Raw genomic sequence first — 13606 nt, 5'->3', positions numbered from 1 at the left:
GGTGAATGTAATGTGTAAAATGATGCAAATTACTGCTTTGACGGCAACCTCTCTTTATTTCCCTCCGCACCAGCGTTTACTTTTTCCGCTCTCCCTCTGTTTCGCGTTGTTTTGAGCATTTGGATGTATTTGCGATATTTGATGAAAAGTGCCCCTGTGCGTTTTTAGGCAAGCATTTGATACATTAATATATGGGGTGTGTGGGTTGTTGTTATGATATCTGAGCTATGAATAAAAGACGTCTCTCGGCATCCTATGTAGCAATATGCTTCATGTAAATAGACTGCAGTTAGTCTGCATTTGTTGTCTGGGCAAAGTTATTTTCATAATACCTGTGATCACGTACGATTACAGCTCTGCTATTAGTTTTGATGAAAGTGTATCATTGCAATATCATTCCTTTTGAAATATTCTGTTTATAAAGGGGAAAAATATATGTGTGTCTTGTCAAATATTACTGATCTTCACTTATATTTATTAAAGGGTTAGTTCACCCAAAAAGGAAAATGAAAATTACTGACCCTCATGTCGTTACAAACCCAAAAGACTTTCATTCATCTTCAGAACACAAATGAAGATCTTTTTGATGAAATCTGAGAGCTTTGTGTCCCTCCATTGACAGCTATGCAACTACCACCTTGATGCTTCAAAAAGTTCATAAACAGATCGTAAAACTATAATCCATATGAATTGAGTGGTTAGTCCAAATTTTCGGAAGAGACTTGATCACTATGATGAACATATTGAATTTAATCTTTTATTCACATATAAACATTCATCAACTCACACATCAGTTGTGGTACATGGAAGCTCAAGCATGTTCGCTTGATGTGCGAGAACCAATAAGGTTCATTCTCGTGTTACGCAGCACGTTTGAGCTTCAGCAACAACCAATGAGGTTCATTCTCGTGTTACGCAGCACGTTTGAGCTTCATCAAGAACCAATGAGGTTCATTCCCGTGTTACGCAGCACGTTTGAGCTTCATCAAGAACCAATGAGGTTCATTCTCAAGTTACACAGCACGTTTGAGCTTCTGCAAGAACCAATGAGGTTCAGTCTTGTGTTACGCAGCACGTTTGAGCTTCTGCAAGAACCAATGAGGTTCAGTCTTGTGTTACGCAGCACGTTTGAGCTTCTGCAAGAACCAATGAGGTTCAGTCTTGTGTTACGCAGCATGTTTGATCTTCCACAAGAACCAATGAGGTTCATTCTCGTGTTACGCAGCACGTTTGAGCTTCATCAAGAACCAATGAGGTCCATTCCCGTGTTACGCAGCACGTTTGAGCTTCATCAAGAACCAATGAGGTTCATTCTCAAGTTACGCAGCACGTTTGAGCTTCAGCAAGAACCAATGAGGTCCATTCCCGTGTTACGCAGCACGTTTGAGCTTCATCAAGAACCAATGAGGTTCAGTCTCGAGTTACGCAGCTCGTTTGAGCTTCTGCAAGAACCAATGAGGTTCAGTCTTGTGTTACGCAGCACGTTTGAGCTTCTGCAAGAACCAATGAGGTTCAGTCTTGTGTTACGCAGCACGTTTGAGCTTCTGCAAGAACCAATGAGGTTCATTCTCGAGTTACGCAGCACGTTTGAGCTTCAGCAAGAACCAATGAGGTTCAGTCTTGTGTTACGCAGCACGTTTTATCTTCCACAAGAACCAATGAGGTTCATTCTCGTGTTACGCAGCACGTTTGAGCTTCTGCAAGAACCAATGATGTTCATTCTCGTGTTATGCAGCACGTTTGAGCTTCTGCAAGAACCAATGAGGTTCAGTCTTGTGTTACGCAGCACGTTTGATCTTCCACAAGAACCAATGAGGTTCATTCTCGTGTTACGCAGCACGTTTGAGCTTCTGCAAGAACCAATGAGGTTCATTCTCGTGTTACACAGCACGTTTGAGCTTCATCAAGAACCAATGAGGTTCATTCTCGTGTTAGGCAGCAGGTTTGAGCTCCACAAGAATCAATGAGGTTCATTCTCGAGCGTCAAGCAGGTTCGGTTGAGCTTCTGTTTATGTTCGTTGATCAATGTTTAAATGTGAATAAAAGCCTAAATTAAATCTGTTCATCATATAAAGAAATTGAGTCTCTAAAACTAAACCGCTCAAAAAATATGCATGTCATGTGAAATTTTACAGATATTCACTTATATTTAATAAATATAATAAAGGTTGAAAATTAATTGTGATTTTTTGAGTTGTACATAAAACTGATTATTGAAGTACGTTTTACAAGAAAATACTCACAGCCTTTCCACTTAAAAATGTCATGTTTAAGACTTAATTTAAGTGTTTCCGGCTTTAAGTTTGCTGTCATGTGGGAACCTTTCATAAGTTATATTCAAAATTAGTTATAGCAGAAGGGGATGAATTCATACTTATGGCTGGTTTTGCCTGTAATTCACTGATGTTACTATACTTTTTTATTTATTTATTTTATTAATATATTATATATAAATGTGTGTAGATATTTGATATGTACACTAAGTAAAGCACAATGTCTTTACACATGTATTGTTGTTGGTTGAGTTGACAGTGAGTGTGTATGTTGTTTAAATAAAAACAGTAAAAAAAATTATTTGTAATTACTTGTCAAATTTACTAGCAATTTCTGAGGGAAAATTGTTTCTACACCAATGTGTATGAGAAAAGGATCTATACCTATCATAAGAATTTAGCATATAAAAACATAGATAAACATCTATACGCCTCCACATCTATGCTAATAGAACATGCTCTTTGGATCAGTGTTTGTGCAAGGTAGCAGTAGCACCTCCTACACCCGTCCCAGCTGTGACCCACAGCAGCACTGATTTACCATTGATTGGACCCCTGTAAGAGCCAAGAGCTCTGGAGTGAGGTACTGATTCAGAGCAGCAGAGAGAGCGCCCTCTACGTGCCACCAGCTGCCACTGTTGGGTACCACACAGCTGGCCTAAATATGAGTGCCCTCTGCTGGCAAACAGCAAGAACTGCAGGAGGACAGGCAGGGGACTTTTCTTTTTAAATGTGCTGTGTACACACAGACATCACCTCAAGAGAACTGGGTCATTGCATTTTTTTTTCTCCTGTATTATTTCAGTTTACAAATTGAAGACCTCTTCTTGGTAAAGAAAAAAAAAAAAAGGGCTCAGTGAAATAAATGTTGATATGTGTACAGAGGATATTCTTTTTTGTTAGACAAAGCAGGCGGATGATGAGAGGCACAAAGAAAGAGAGTGACCCCCACTGGCTACTGCCGTTTAGTGCTACCCCGTCCCACCCACCACCACCCCTGCATTCACTCTAGACAACAGAAGACACCCGTAACAGGGATATTTTAGTTAACTAAAACAAAAATCAAGGCAACATTTCTCATTTTCATTTAGTTTAACTTGATGCACTAAAATAACTGAAACTGAAATAAAAATAATAAAAATATATAGACATATTTAAAAACAAAAAAATACTACAATAGTATCTCGATGATGCAAATTTGTTAAACTGGGAAAAGTCTATATACAAACGGCTTCCTTTACATATTAACCTCCCGCTGCTGTTACACAAGCACAATTGTTTTAAATTGAAGAAATGTTGGTGAAGATTTCACGCTAACCCATCACTACTCCTAACCTGTTATTTTTCCTAAAGCAACAGAGCGGGACACTAAGATCCAGCGAGCGGGCGAGACCTGCACTACATGCCTGCAGTAGCCGAGGACACAATAGCCGCTGAAGAGGAGGAAGCTGTGGCATGCAGCCTTAAACAAAGCGCAGGAACAAGAGGTCTTTACATGGAGTGCAGCTGCTTATTGCAGCTCTCCCCTTCCCGAATCACTGCAGCACACAGGCGTAACAAATACCGTCCGCACAGCCTCTGAATTATAACACAATAAAACGCTGTGTTCCATAAAAGTATTTAGCAGTAAAAATGGCACGTTGACGAGAGGCGCAGGGAAGGGAATTAAGGGAGAAAAAAAAAGAAAAAATAGGGCTGGATATGAAAGACCCCAATTCTCTTCAGTGCTATAATAGTGAAATGAACACACATAAATGTGTTAAGAGTATCTCTTTGCATCTTGTATGGACTGCATGTATTTAATCTGGAAAGCTTATTATGGGCGAGTCATTGCTATGCAAAGCAGCGCCTGACGCTTTTCTCTGGTCTTTTCAGCCCAGCGCAGTGTTTGGCCAATAGGCCTGGCCCCCCGCCTCTCATTGGGCATTCATAACATGCAACATTTGCACAATGTATCTCTCAAAGACTGCTGAATAGGGGGCCTTAATACTCATGTAAACAACTGCAAACCAATTACTTAATGAATCAGCCCCACACATAATGAGGAGGCGCACAAAGGCCCATAAATGCATTTTTTTGCTCCAAAGTGCCTGCTTTAAACTCCGATTCTTCAGCTACGGTCCCGGCTTAAGCGCAAAATCATAATTATGACTAAGAAAGAGAGGCACTTGATTTATTTTATTTTGCTTTATTACAATTTTTTTTTGTGAGTTTTGGACCGAAGCAGACGGTCTTTTAATGTGCCCATCGGCTCAGTGACAGAATGACAACAGTAAGTGACGGAGAAGAGAGAGCGAGAGAGGGGGAACAGCACATGTAGTGTTCTACTGGTGCTCGAGTGCAGGGTACTTGTAGAGGCAATAAAGCGCAAGAAGTGACTGGCAAGAGGAATTCTTCAGCACGCCACAAAATGGTTTACCTGAAAGCAAAGCGAATGCTGCAATGCTAACCATCATCTTTAACCATCATAACCTCATAGAGGGTCTTCTCTCAGGAGCTGTGTGTGACTACCAGGTTCTGGGATGTTCCAAAAGCATCTCGCACTAGACACGGCTTATGTTTATTAATGAGGCCATTCATTGGGCAGACTGTGGCATCCATCAGAGAGCTCTGTCAGAGTGCAATCATTATACCCTTTCCTCTGCAAATAGTGTAAACTAGCTGAGAGAGCGCGGGGGGAGGCGGGCAAAGAGTGGGCATAAAGACTGGGCAGGAAAAAAAGACGGAGAGACAGGGAGAGAGACTTTCGACCCTTGTGTCAGCGTGATGCTCTGAAAAGCATGTGAAATCAGAGACGATTACTCTTCACAAGGTTTACCCATCCATTACCTGCCCTAATGGATTCATGGAGGAGAGGCACTGCTGGGAGGGCTTGCGTGTCTTAGCTGATTGTGTGAACTTGTGTTGATGTGAAAACCTAAACAATGTACCTTCAAGATCCTTTTTCATCATTCAAAGTCCTGATTTACTGAAGCAATCAAATAATGCCGATGATGAGAGAGGAAGCCCTGAATGAAAATACAGCTTGACTGATGCCTCCCACGTGAACTTGTGTTAATGATGCTAAGAGTGTTTCAAGGACAAACACACTTTTTTTTTTTTTTATTAAAAGAGGACAAATGGAAATAAGGATTTTTTATATAAAAATAATTTTGTGAGTACTTACTGGCTATGTTGTGTTACAGGGTCCCGGAGTGCCTCAGACCTCTTTAATTTGTTGATGTCTTTGCATAAAAAAATTAATAATTTAAATAAAATGAGAAAGAAAAGGGTGCATTATTATTACACATTTATACTCTGTTAATTTGTATGATCAGTGTAATCATAATGTATATAGAAACATTATATATTTTTCTGTTAAAATGCAGATAATATTGACAGTGATTAACTCATAACTAATTTAAAATTTGGGGTAATAGTAGCTGCTGTTTAAAAAAAGTTTTTTGGTTGTCCCAAACGTCTATGGAATTTATGACCCTGGTACTTTGGGTCTGAGGTGGGGGGAACAATGAACTTGAAACTTTGGGCACAAATGGCACAGTTTCCTGAGATTGGGCCATCTAAAAAAAATGTATTTACAAACACAATTTGAACACACAACTTGCTAACTCTCCAGTCAATTGAAATAATTGTAATAGTTACAGTAAATTCAAGAATAGTGATGTTAAGAAGAATTTGAATAAGTTTCAACCAAATAAATTCTATTTTATATAAAACATTTAAATGTTTCCATGCTAATAAACAAAGCGTCTTCGGAATAAGACTTGCTCATACATGCTTTGTCAAACTTTAGAATATTTATTTGATATTATTCCCTGTTACCTGACGGCTCCGAATCCTCCTCCGAGTCACTCCAGTGCCTCTCTTGTGCCACAGACTGTTTAAGCAGCTGATATGCTTTGGTCTCTATAGAAAAAAGAGACAGAAAAAACAAAAAACTAAAAGCGAGAGCAGCTAGTCAAATATTTGCTAAAGACCTCAACTTCCAACTTTCCAGAGCCCTGATGTTTGATGAACCAACATCAGCTCTTTAAGGCCTTGATGAGCAAAGAGAGGAGGTGAAAAACAGAGTGAGTGAGCACTAAACTATTGATCTAATCCAGACGCACACATACAGGCTGCCGTCTACAAAAAAAAAAAAAAAAAGACCCCGTCGGCTTTTGTGTTGCCTGCACCATCTTGTAGGATTCCAGTTAAAACACTCTTTCATGTTGAATAAACTTTCAAAATTGAGATCTTTAACCAGCGAGCATTCAAGCTTAAAATACTTTTTGAAAACGAGCGAAGAGAAAGAAACGTGCCCTGTAAAACAAAAAAATATGTCAGTTTTAAATGTTGAAAGCAAACAGACAAACAAATTGCAAAGTGGTTATGCCCCCAAAGAATCCCCAAAGACAAAATACATTCCAGCATCTCGTTATCCAGATATTTGTAGTATGGCTGCAACAAACATGTTGTTTGTTGCTCTTTTCTTCCGGTGTAATGACTGCAAAATATAGGCTTCAGTGCCATGTAAAAAAAAAAAACCAACATCTAAAGATTTCCTTTTTGTTCGCCATTTACATAAAACACTATTATGCGAAACGCCGCTTTACCGACAAGGACGGCGGAAGGCCAACGTTCGGACGACGTTTCCACGGATGATTGCAAAGTGATGCAATACGAAAGGCAACAGAACTCAATGCAGTCTTCATTAGCCGCCTGTAAACAGCTCATAAGCAGCCAGGGACAGCAGAGGCGGTTTTCGACTACCATAATGCCTTTGATTAGTTGCAGTGAGAAGCTGGACTTCTCTCTCCGTGGCGCTCTTGGGCTAGCCCTGCGCATGAAAGGCACAGTTTGAAATCAGATAGCCAAGTGGAATAATGGATAGTTTTACATTTCTGAGCTGGCGCTGGGACTTGCTACCCGAGGCTTTTCAAAGGATGCCTTGACATCCAGTCTTTTCAAGTCCGCCTCTGGCTGGCATTGTTTAGCAGATAATGAGAACCAATGACAGATCTTGTGCGGCACCCCCAACCCGGCCGGCGGACAATTAAACCTCCGCATTATGCGCTCTGAGAATCTCAGTTTCACCCATACCTAGGGCAGAAGAAAAGAGACGGGTTTGTTTTCTCTGCCGATAATTAGAGGAACTGTTCCACTCTTCAGGTGGGACTTTGACCTCTGATTCACCTTGATCATCTTTTCAGTAGCCACCCAGTTGGGAAAAAAAGGGACCCCCATTATCTACTGCGTGAGGAGAAAGACAAAACAGACACAGAAGAACTCCCGAACGGGCGCTTCTTCGATCTGCCTTTTTACCTCTAATAGGAATACTTTCCACTGGGCTTTGGTCGGCACTGTCCTCTTCAGCACTTTGAATTCCTGAAACAAAGAAAAGAGAAGGAAAGCGCAGCTCAGAGAGATGGTGGAAGAGTGAGACAGAGGAGAAAAGAAAAGAAAGATCTGGTAAGGGGGGGCTGAGCTTTTCGAATCTGAACAGCAGGACTGATTGAGACAGGTTTAAAGAGAGAATGAAGGCTGGCTGGCTTTGTCAGAAATGAGATTTGGGCAAAAGTGTATTCTCATGAGGGTCAGAGCTCTGGCATCCTGCGAGTACTCGAGGTCCTTCATCAGAATGGAGCCACCGAGCTGATGTTTCTCTGCTTTGCCACTGAAAACGAGCCATTAATGCGGTTTGCCTGATATTAGGGCATCCCTCTCGGTCTGGCCGAGCACGGCTCTTAACATCTGTGTGTATTTAAACTGCTCAATAATACATGGATTACAGGCTATTCATTTGAATCCGAAAAAACAGATATTTGAGATAAGCAGAATTTGCAAATGCCAGCTGAAATGTCAAACAAGCGTATTACCTTGTGTTCCAACGGTTGGAAGATTTTTTCCGGAAGGCCCAGCGGGCTTTATTCCCACACTGTCATGCAGAAGGGAATGCAGGCTGCAAGAAGATGAGAGTTCACTTTCTGATGGCTGATGGGTCTCAGATTCGTGGGTCAGAAGCCTCTTCAACAGCTCTCCTGCCTGGATGACACAAAAAACCGACTTATCTTCATTTCAGGGTTCTCACACCTCTTCAATTTTCCATTCATGATTTCTTATTTAAAAACGTTTTATAGACATTACATTGACGATTAGTAATTTCTAGCCAATTAAATATTTTACAGCAAAACCTAACTTTAAAAAAATGACAGTGACCATTTTAAAAAATAGCAATCCATGACTTTTGCAGTCCTGGAAATCACAGTTTTAAAATTCCCTGATATTTTCAGGATTTCCATAACCATAAGACAATGCCATTCAGATTCTTATGACTGTGTTTACCCTGTCCAAATTCAACATGACGATGTGTGATTTTATTTTAATTTGCAGAAAATTCACATGTAGGATTCAGCTCCCAGTGTTTGTTTATTATACATGTTGGCAGTACTATTGAGCACATTTCACAAATCTTCAGAATTCAAAACAATTCCCAGCAAAAATCAGTACAAAAAAAAAATCTGCAGATTCCACCGGAGCTTGATATAAAAATATAAAAATAATATTAAAATAATACAAGATCAGAGGAATGATACCGCAAGCAATGAAATGCATGATGGAATCCAGTGACTGACTTAAGCCAGGAAAAAGAAAAACTTAAATAATTATCTTTCTTTAAAGCTCTACTCTCAACTCAAAACTGACATTCATTTCAGCAATATTTAAAAATGCTAATATTACTGATCTGGGTAGATCAGCTAAATATTAAAACTCAAACACTTCAAACTGCAATTAGATTGTCAGTGGTCATCCTCAGGTCAGTTCCAAAGATAGAAATTCAGTTTCTCTGCATGAGGCTAAAAGATACATGTTAGACAAAATAAAAAATAATAACAGAAATACGCATGAAAACATATCAAAAAGTCACTACATGGGTAAACAAACAAACAATAAAACTATCACAAACAATGACAAGGAATAGGGGTCAGATATCAAATATGTGACCCTGGACCACAAAACCAGTCTTATGGGTAATTTTTTTTAAAATTGAGATTTATACATTATCTGAAAGCTGAATACATAATCTTTCCATTGATGTATGGTTTGTAAGGATAGGACAATATTTGGCCGAGATACAACTATCTGAAAATCTGGAATCTGAGGGTGCAAAAAAATCGAAATATTGAGAAAATCGCCTTTAAAGTTGTCCATTTCTATTGGCGATAGTGCTGCATCCACTCACAAAAATAAATGTTTTATATATTTAAGGTGGGAAATTTACAAAATATCTTCATGGAACATGATCTTTACTTAATATCCTAATGATTTTTGGCATAAAAGAAAAAGCGATAATTTTGACCCATACAATGTTTTGTTGGCTATTGCCACAAATATACCCGTGCGACTTAAGACTGGTTTTGTGATCCGGGGTCACATATTATCATACCCTTGCAAAAGATTTACACCTTACAGGCCAAATGCCACATAACAGTCTAATAACAACATGAGAGTATCACCACCCCCCTTGACCACATTTTAACAAAAAAGTAGAGCACTTTATAAAGATGGAATTTATGTAATGCCACTAAGAAAGATTGCTTTCAAAGCCCATCTACATTTACAGGATGATGTCATTTTACTGGACCAGGTGCATCATATTCTTCATCCTTTCCTCGTAATTATTCCATATTCCAGGATAATAATGTCTCCATGTACACCACCAAACATTAAAAAGTGGTTTTATGGAAAATAGCATGAATCACTGAACCTTTAAGAGCAGGTTTGGCACTGCTTAAGTACATTTCCATTTAATTTATTAAAGACTTTTTTTTTCTAGAAGAATGGTATCCAACTATAAATGGATAGGAGTCATTAAATAATAATAGGAATAAATAGGAAACATTAAATAATAATACAAAATATATAATATTTAAATCTCAATCAATCAATCAAATTTTTTAAGGTTTGTTGCGATGCGTGAAAACATTCATGTCTAACACTGGCATTAGTGTAATCCTTGTAATCACAGCCCTGTTATCAGTATCAGTATGTTGGCACTTAATGATGGCAGTTCCATACATCATATAATGAAATGGCAATAGAGTGCAACAGTCAGGTTGCGGAAGTAAAAACTCCATTCATTTTCTCCATGGGGAAATTGATTTTGAATGATAACTTATAAAGGCAGCCCTACTGTGAGCTACGAAGCTGTAAATCCATGGTATTTGCTTCTGCTGAAGCCGTCAGCCAGCATTATTTCAGCTTATTTTGAAAATAATCACGTTTAACAGTGGAATTCCTGGGGCCGGATTCACACCTCAAAGCCCGTCTTTTTGCACTGCCTGCAGATTACCGTAGTTATCATAATAAGCGCTCAGACTACTTTCGTCGCGACTGGCTTGAAGGGGGTTTAAATGTACCAAGTCATGTTAAAATAGTTCTTTTAAAAGAGCCTGTCTGAAAAATACAGTGGTCTTTCCCATTCATTTGCACATTTTTCTTGCACTCTTTCTATAGTGTATGCGTCCTGTATCTGTGCGTGCTGCCTCACTAGTTCTAGCTAGAGTGACTGCATCATTTATCTTATGAATGTTTCATTAATTCGGCTGCAGGATCAAAAACTACAATACCCATGATGCTGTACAGAAAATTACACAAATCAGAAATATCTCTTTAGCTCCACCCACTCCCATGTAGCACTGCGAATGACAGAATCGAGTCGATTTCTTTACGCTCGCAAAATAGTTAAATATATTATATGCAAGGAACTGTAATGTACTGTACTGTAATGTACTGTAATTGTAAAGGAGTAGTTTTATATTTCTCCATTTTAAATTCGATGTCATATGCAATGCTTCATGAGATTGTAGTTCTTTCCCTCTCTAAAGCCATTAAGCACACAGTCTTGAACCTAATGGTGGGCGATGTGATCAAAATACTACATAAAGTAATCAAATGTATAAAAATAAATTAAATATACATTTATTCTTGTTAAAGTTACAAAAGTGATTCAGTCAAGAACAATGAGAGATTTTCACTTTTTTTGTTGTTTGATTAACATTAATAATGACAGCAGATAAATTGGATGCTGTTACTTTATGACAGACTGCAAAGATCCAAATCCAATATACTTGTGTGTTTTCTTTCTAAACTGTTTGGGCCCTATTTTAACGATCTAAGCACATGGTCTAAACGCAGGGCGCAAGTTCACTTAGGGCGTGTCCGAATCCATTGCTAGTTTAAAGGGATACTTCAGGATTTGAAGCTTTGTATTAGTAGAAAACCTGTAGTATTTTCGAATTACCGTGCTTTCCACCCTCATATCCCCCTGAGACAAGAGATTTATGTATTTTTGTCTGGAAAAAATCCTCAGATGACGCAAAAAACGTCATTTTGCGTCATCGGAGGATTTTTTGGCCAGAGGCTAAAGACTACAGCCAGTATTAGGGGCTGTCCCGCATGTTTTCAACCCGCCCATAGAGGGTCGGATCTCACTCACAGAATGTACACAGTGTCAGCCGTCTTTCTTTGGAAGCTAAGCTAGCAGGCTCTTGTTCTGTGGAGAAAGCTGAGTAGTAGGGGTTACATCCTCTTTTTCCCGCACTTGTCCGGCCGTCGAGATCCTCCAAAATGTCCGGGATTCGGCTTTTGCTTTCTGCAGTCGCCATTCATTGTTTACATGCACACCTTTTGTTTCAATCTAACTGAATTCATTCCAATTGGTGAATCAGAATGTAGTGTTTACATGAACGCTAAAAAACTGATTGGTTGATGTGCGTTTTAACATTGCTAAGAAAATTCCCACTCCTCCGTGAGAGATACGAGACCGGCGCGTTTCAGAAATGACGCCACCGGCCTCGCGCCGTTCTCCCGCGGCCCTCAGTCTCGTCCTGCTCGCCACAGTAAACATAATGAATGGCGACTGTAGAACGCAAAAGCCGAATACCGGACATTTTGGGCGATCTCGAAATCCCGGGCAAACTCGTCACGGAGTCTCACTAGTAGCCTAGCCTTGTTGTTTTCAACTGCGCTCTCTTACCGGTAGGCGTGGTTTGGGAGTGGCCTCGTAGGGCAGCGAAGCAAGTGCATTCTGGGAGTTGTTGTCTTTCATCCACATAAGCCAAAAATACATTTTCTGGATTTTCTCAGTCTAGAAAGCTCCAAATTCAAAAATAATTTCACATTTCTTATACATAAATTACCTATTTTAAATACACTTTCATCTTTCCAGAGGTGAAGTACTACCCCTTTAACGATGGGAAAAATGGTCGGCGCGCCAGGCGCATGGTCTAAAAGGGTTGTCCCTATTCTCTTAATGAGTAATGGGTGTGTTTTGGGATTTACGTGCGTTAAACCAATCAGAGTCTCATCTCCCATTCCCTTTAAATGCCTTGGGGGCGGGAGTGGCGTTGCAAGCTGACACTAAGAACGGGTCCCTCATCACTACTGGACTCTGGGGGCGAGTATACGGGAAGATATCGGCTCTACACGGAGGCTATAGAATCTAGCGAATGTGTTAGGTGTCACCCAGCCCGCAACTCTACATTTATCTGTCAGCGAGGCGCCTTGAGCCAGCGCCCAGGAGGAAGCGACACTTCTAGTTGAGTGTGCTCGCAACCCGAATAGCCAAGGCGATGGCATCCACTATCCAGTGGGCCATCCTCTGCTTGGAGACAGTCTTTCCCTTCTGCTGGCCTCTGTAACAGACGAAGAGCTGATATGAGGTCCTGAAGCTTTGCGTTCCGTCCACATATAACCGCAAAGAGCGGACGGGACAGAGAAAAGATAGAGCTGGGTCTGCCTCCTCCGAAGGCAGAGCTTGCAGGTTCACTACCTGATCCCTGAAGGGAGTGGTAGGAACCTTGGGCACATATCCAAGCCGGGGTTTCAGGATAACTCAGAGTTGGTCGGCCTAAATTCTAGGCACAATTCGTTGACCAAAAATGCTTGCAGGTCCTTCCTCGGGGGAATGGGCCAAGCAGGTGCTGTCGCAAGGAGCATGAGTTCTGGGAACCAGGTCCGGTTGGGCCAATACGGCGCAACTAACAAGACCTGCACCTCGTCCTTCCTGACTTTGCACAAAGTCTGTGCGAGAAGGCTCACTGGGGGAAACGCATACTTGCGTAGGCCCCGGGGCCAGCTGTGCACCAGTGCATCCGTTCCGAGGGTCCCCTCAGTCAGGGAATAAAACAACTGGCAATGGGTCGAGTCCGGAGAGGCAAACAGATCTATCTGAGTGGCTCCGAAGCCACTCTCCCGGAAGTGTAGGCTGTCAGGAGAGCTCGTCGGCTGCACGACTGAGCATTCCAGGGATGTGAATGGCACGAAGCAACCTCAGATGCTTCTGACTCCAT

General features: G+C 40.6%; 1 protein-coding gene across 2 annotated transcripts in view; it reads right to left on the bottom strand.

The window, feature by feature from the left end:
- kiz (kizuna centrosomal protein) overlaps positions 1-13606 on the bottom strand; it is a 36634-nt gene that overhangs the window by 3856 nt on the left and 19172 nt on the right. Inside the window, exons 10-13 of one of the 2 annotated variants that reach the window (XM_079852618.1) lie at positions 8132-8297; positions 7578-7640; positions 6096-6179; positions 5440-5497 (exon numbers count right to left, since the gene is read on the bottom strand). In XM_079852618.1, coding sequence (XP_079708744.1) covers positions 5440-5497; positions 6096-6179; positions 7578-7640; positions 8132-8297 — 371 coding nt within the window. The remainder of the gene's footprint in view (positions 1-5439; positions 5498-6095; positions 6180-7577; positions 7641-8131; positions 8298-13606) is intronic. The other variant, XM_079852619.1, reaches the window with a different exon arrangement.

The sequence above is a fragment of the Squalius cephalus genome, assembly GCF_949319135.1.
Source record: "Squalius cephalus genome assembly, chromosome: 20".
In the NCBI taxonomy this organism is placed as follows: domain Eukaryota; kingdom Metazoa; phylum Chordata; class Actinopteri; order Cypriniformes; family Leuciscidae; genus Squalius; species Squalius cephalus.
This window is presented reverse-complemented; position numbering and strand designations above follow the sequence as displayed.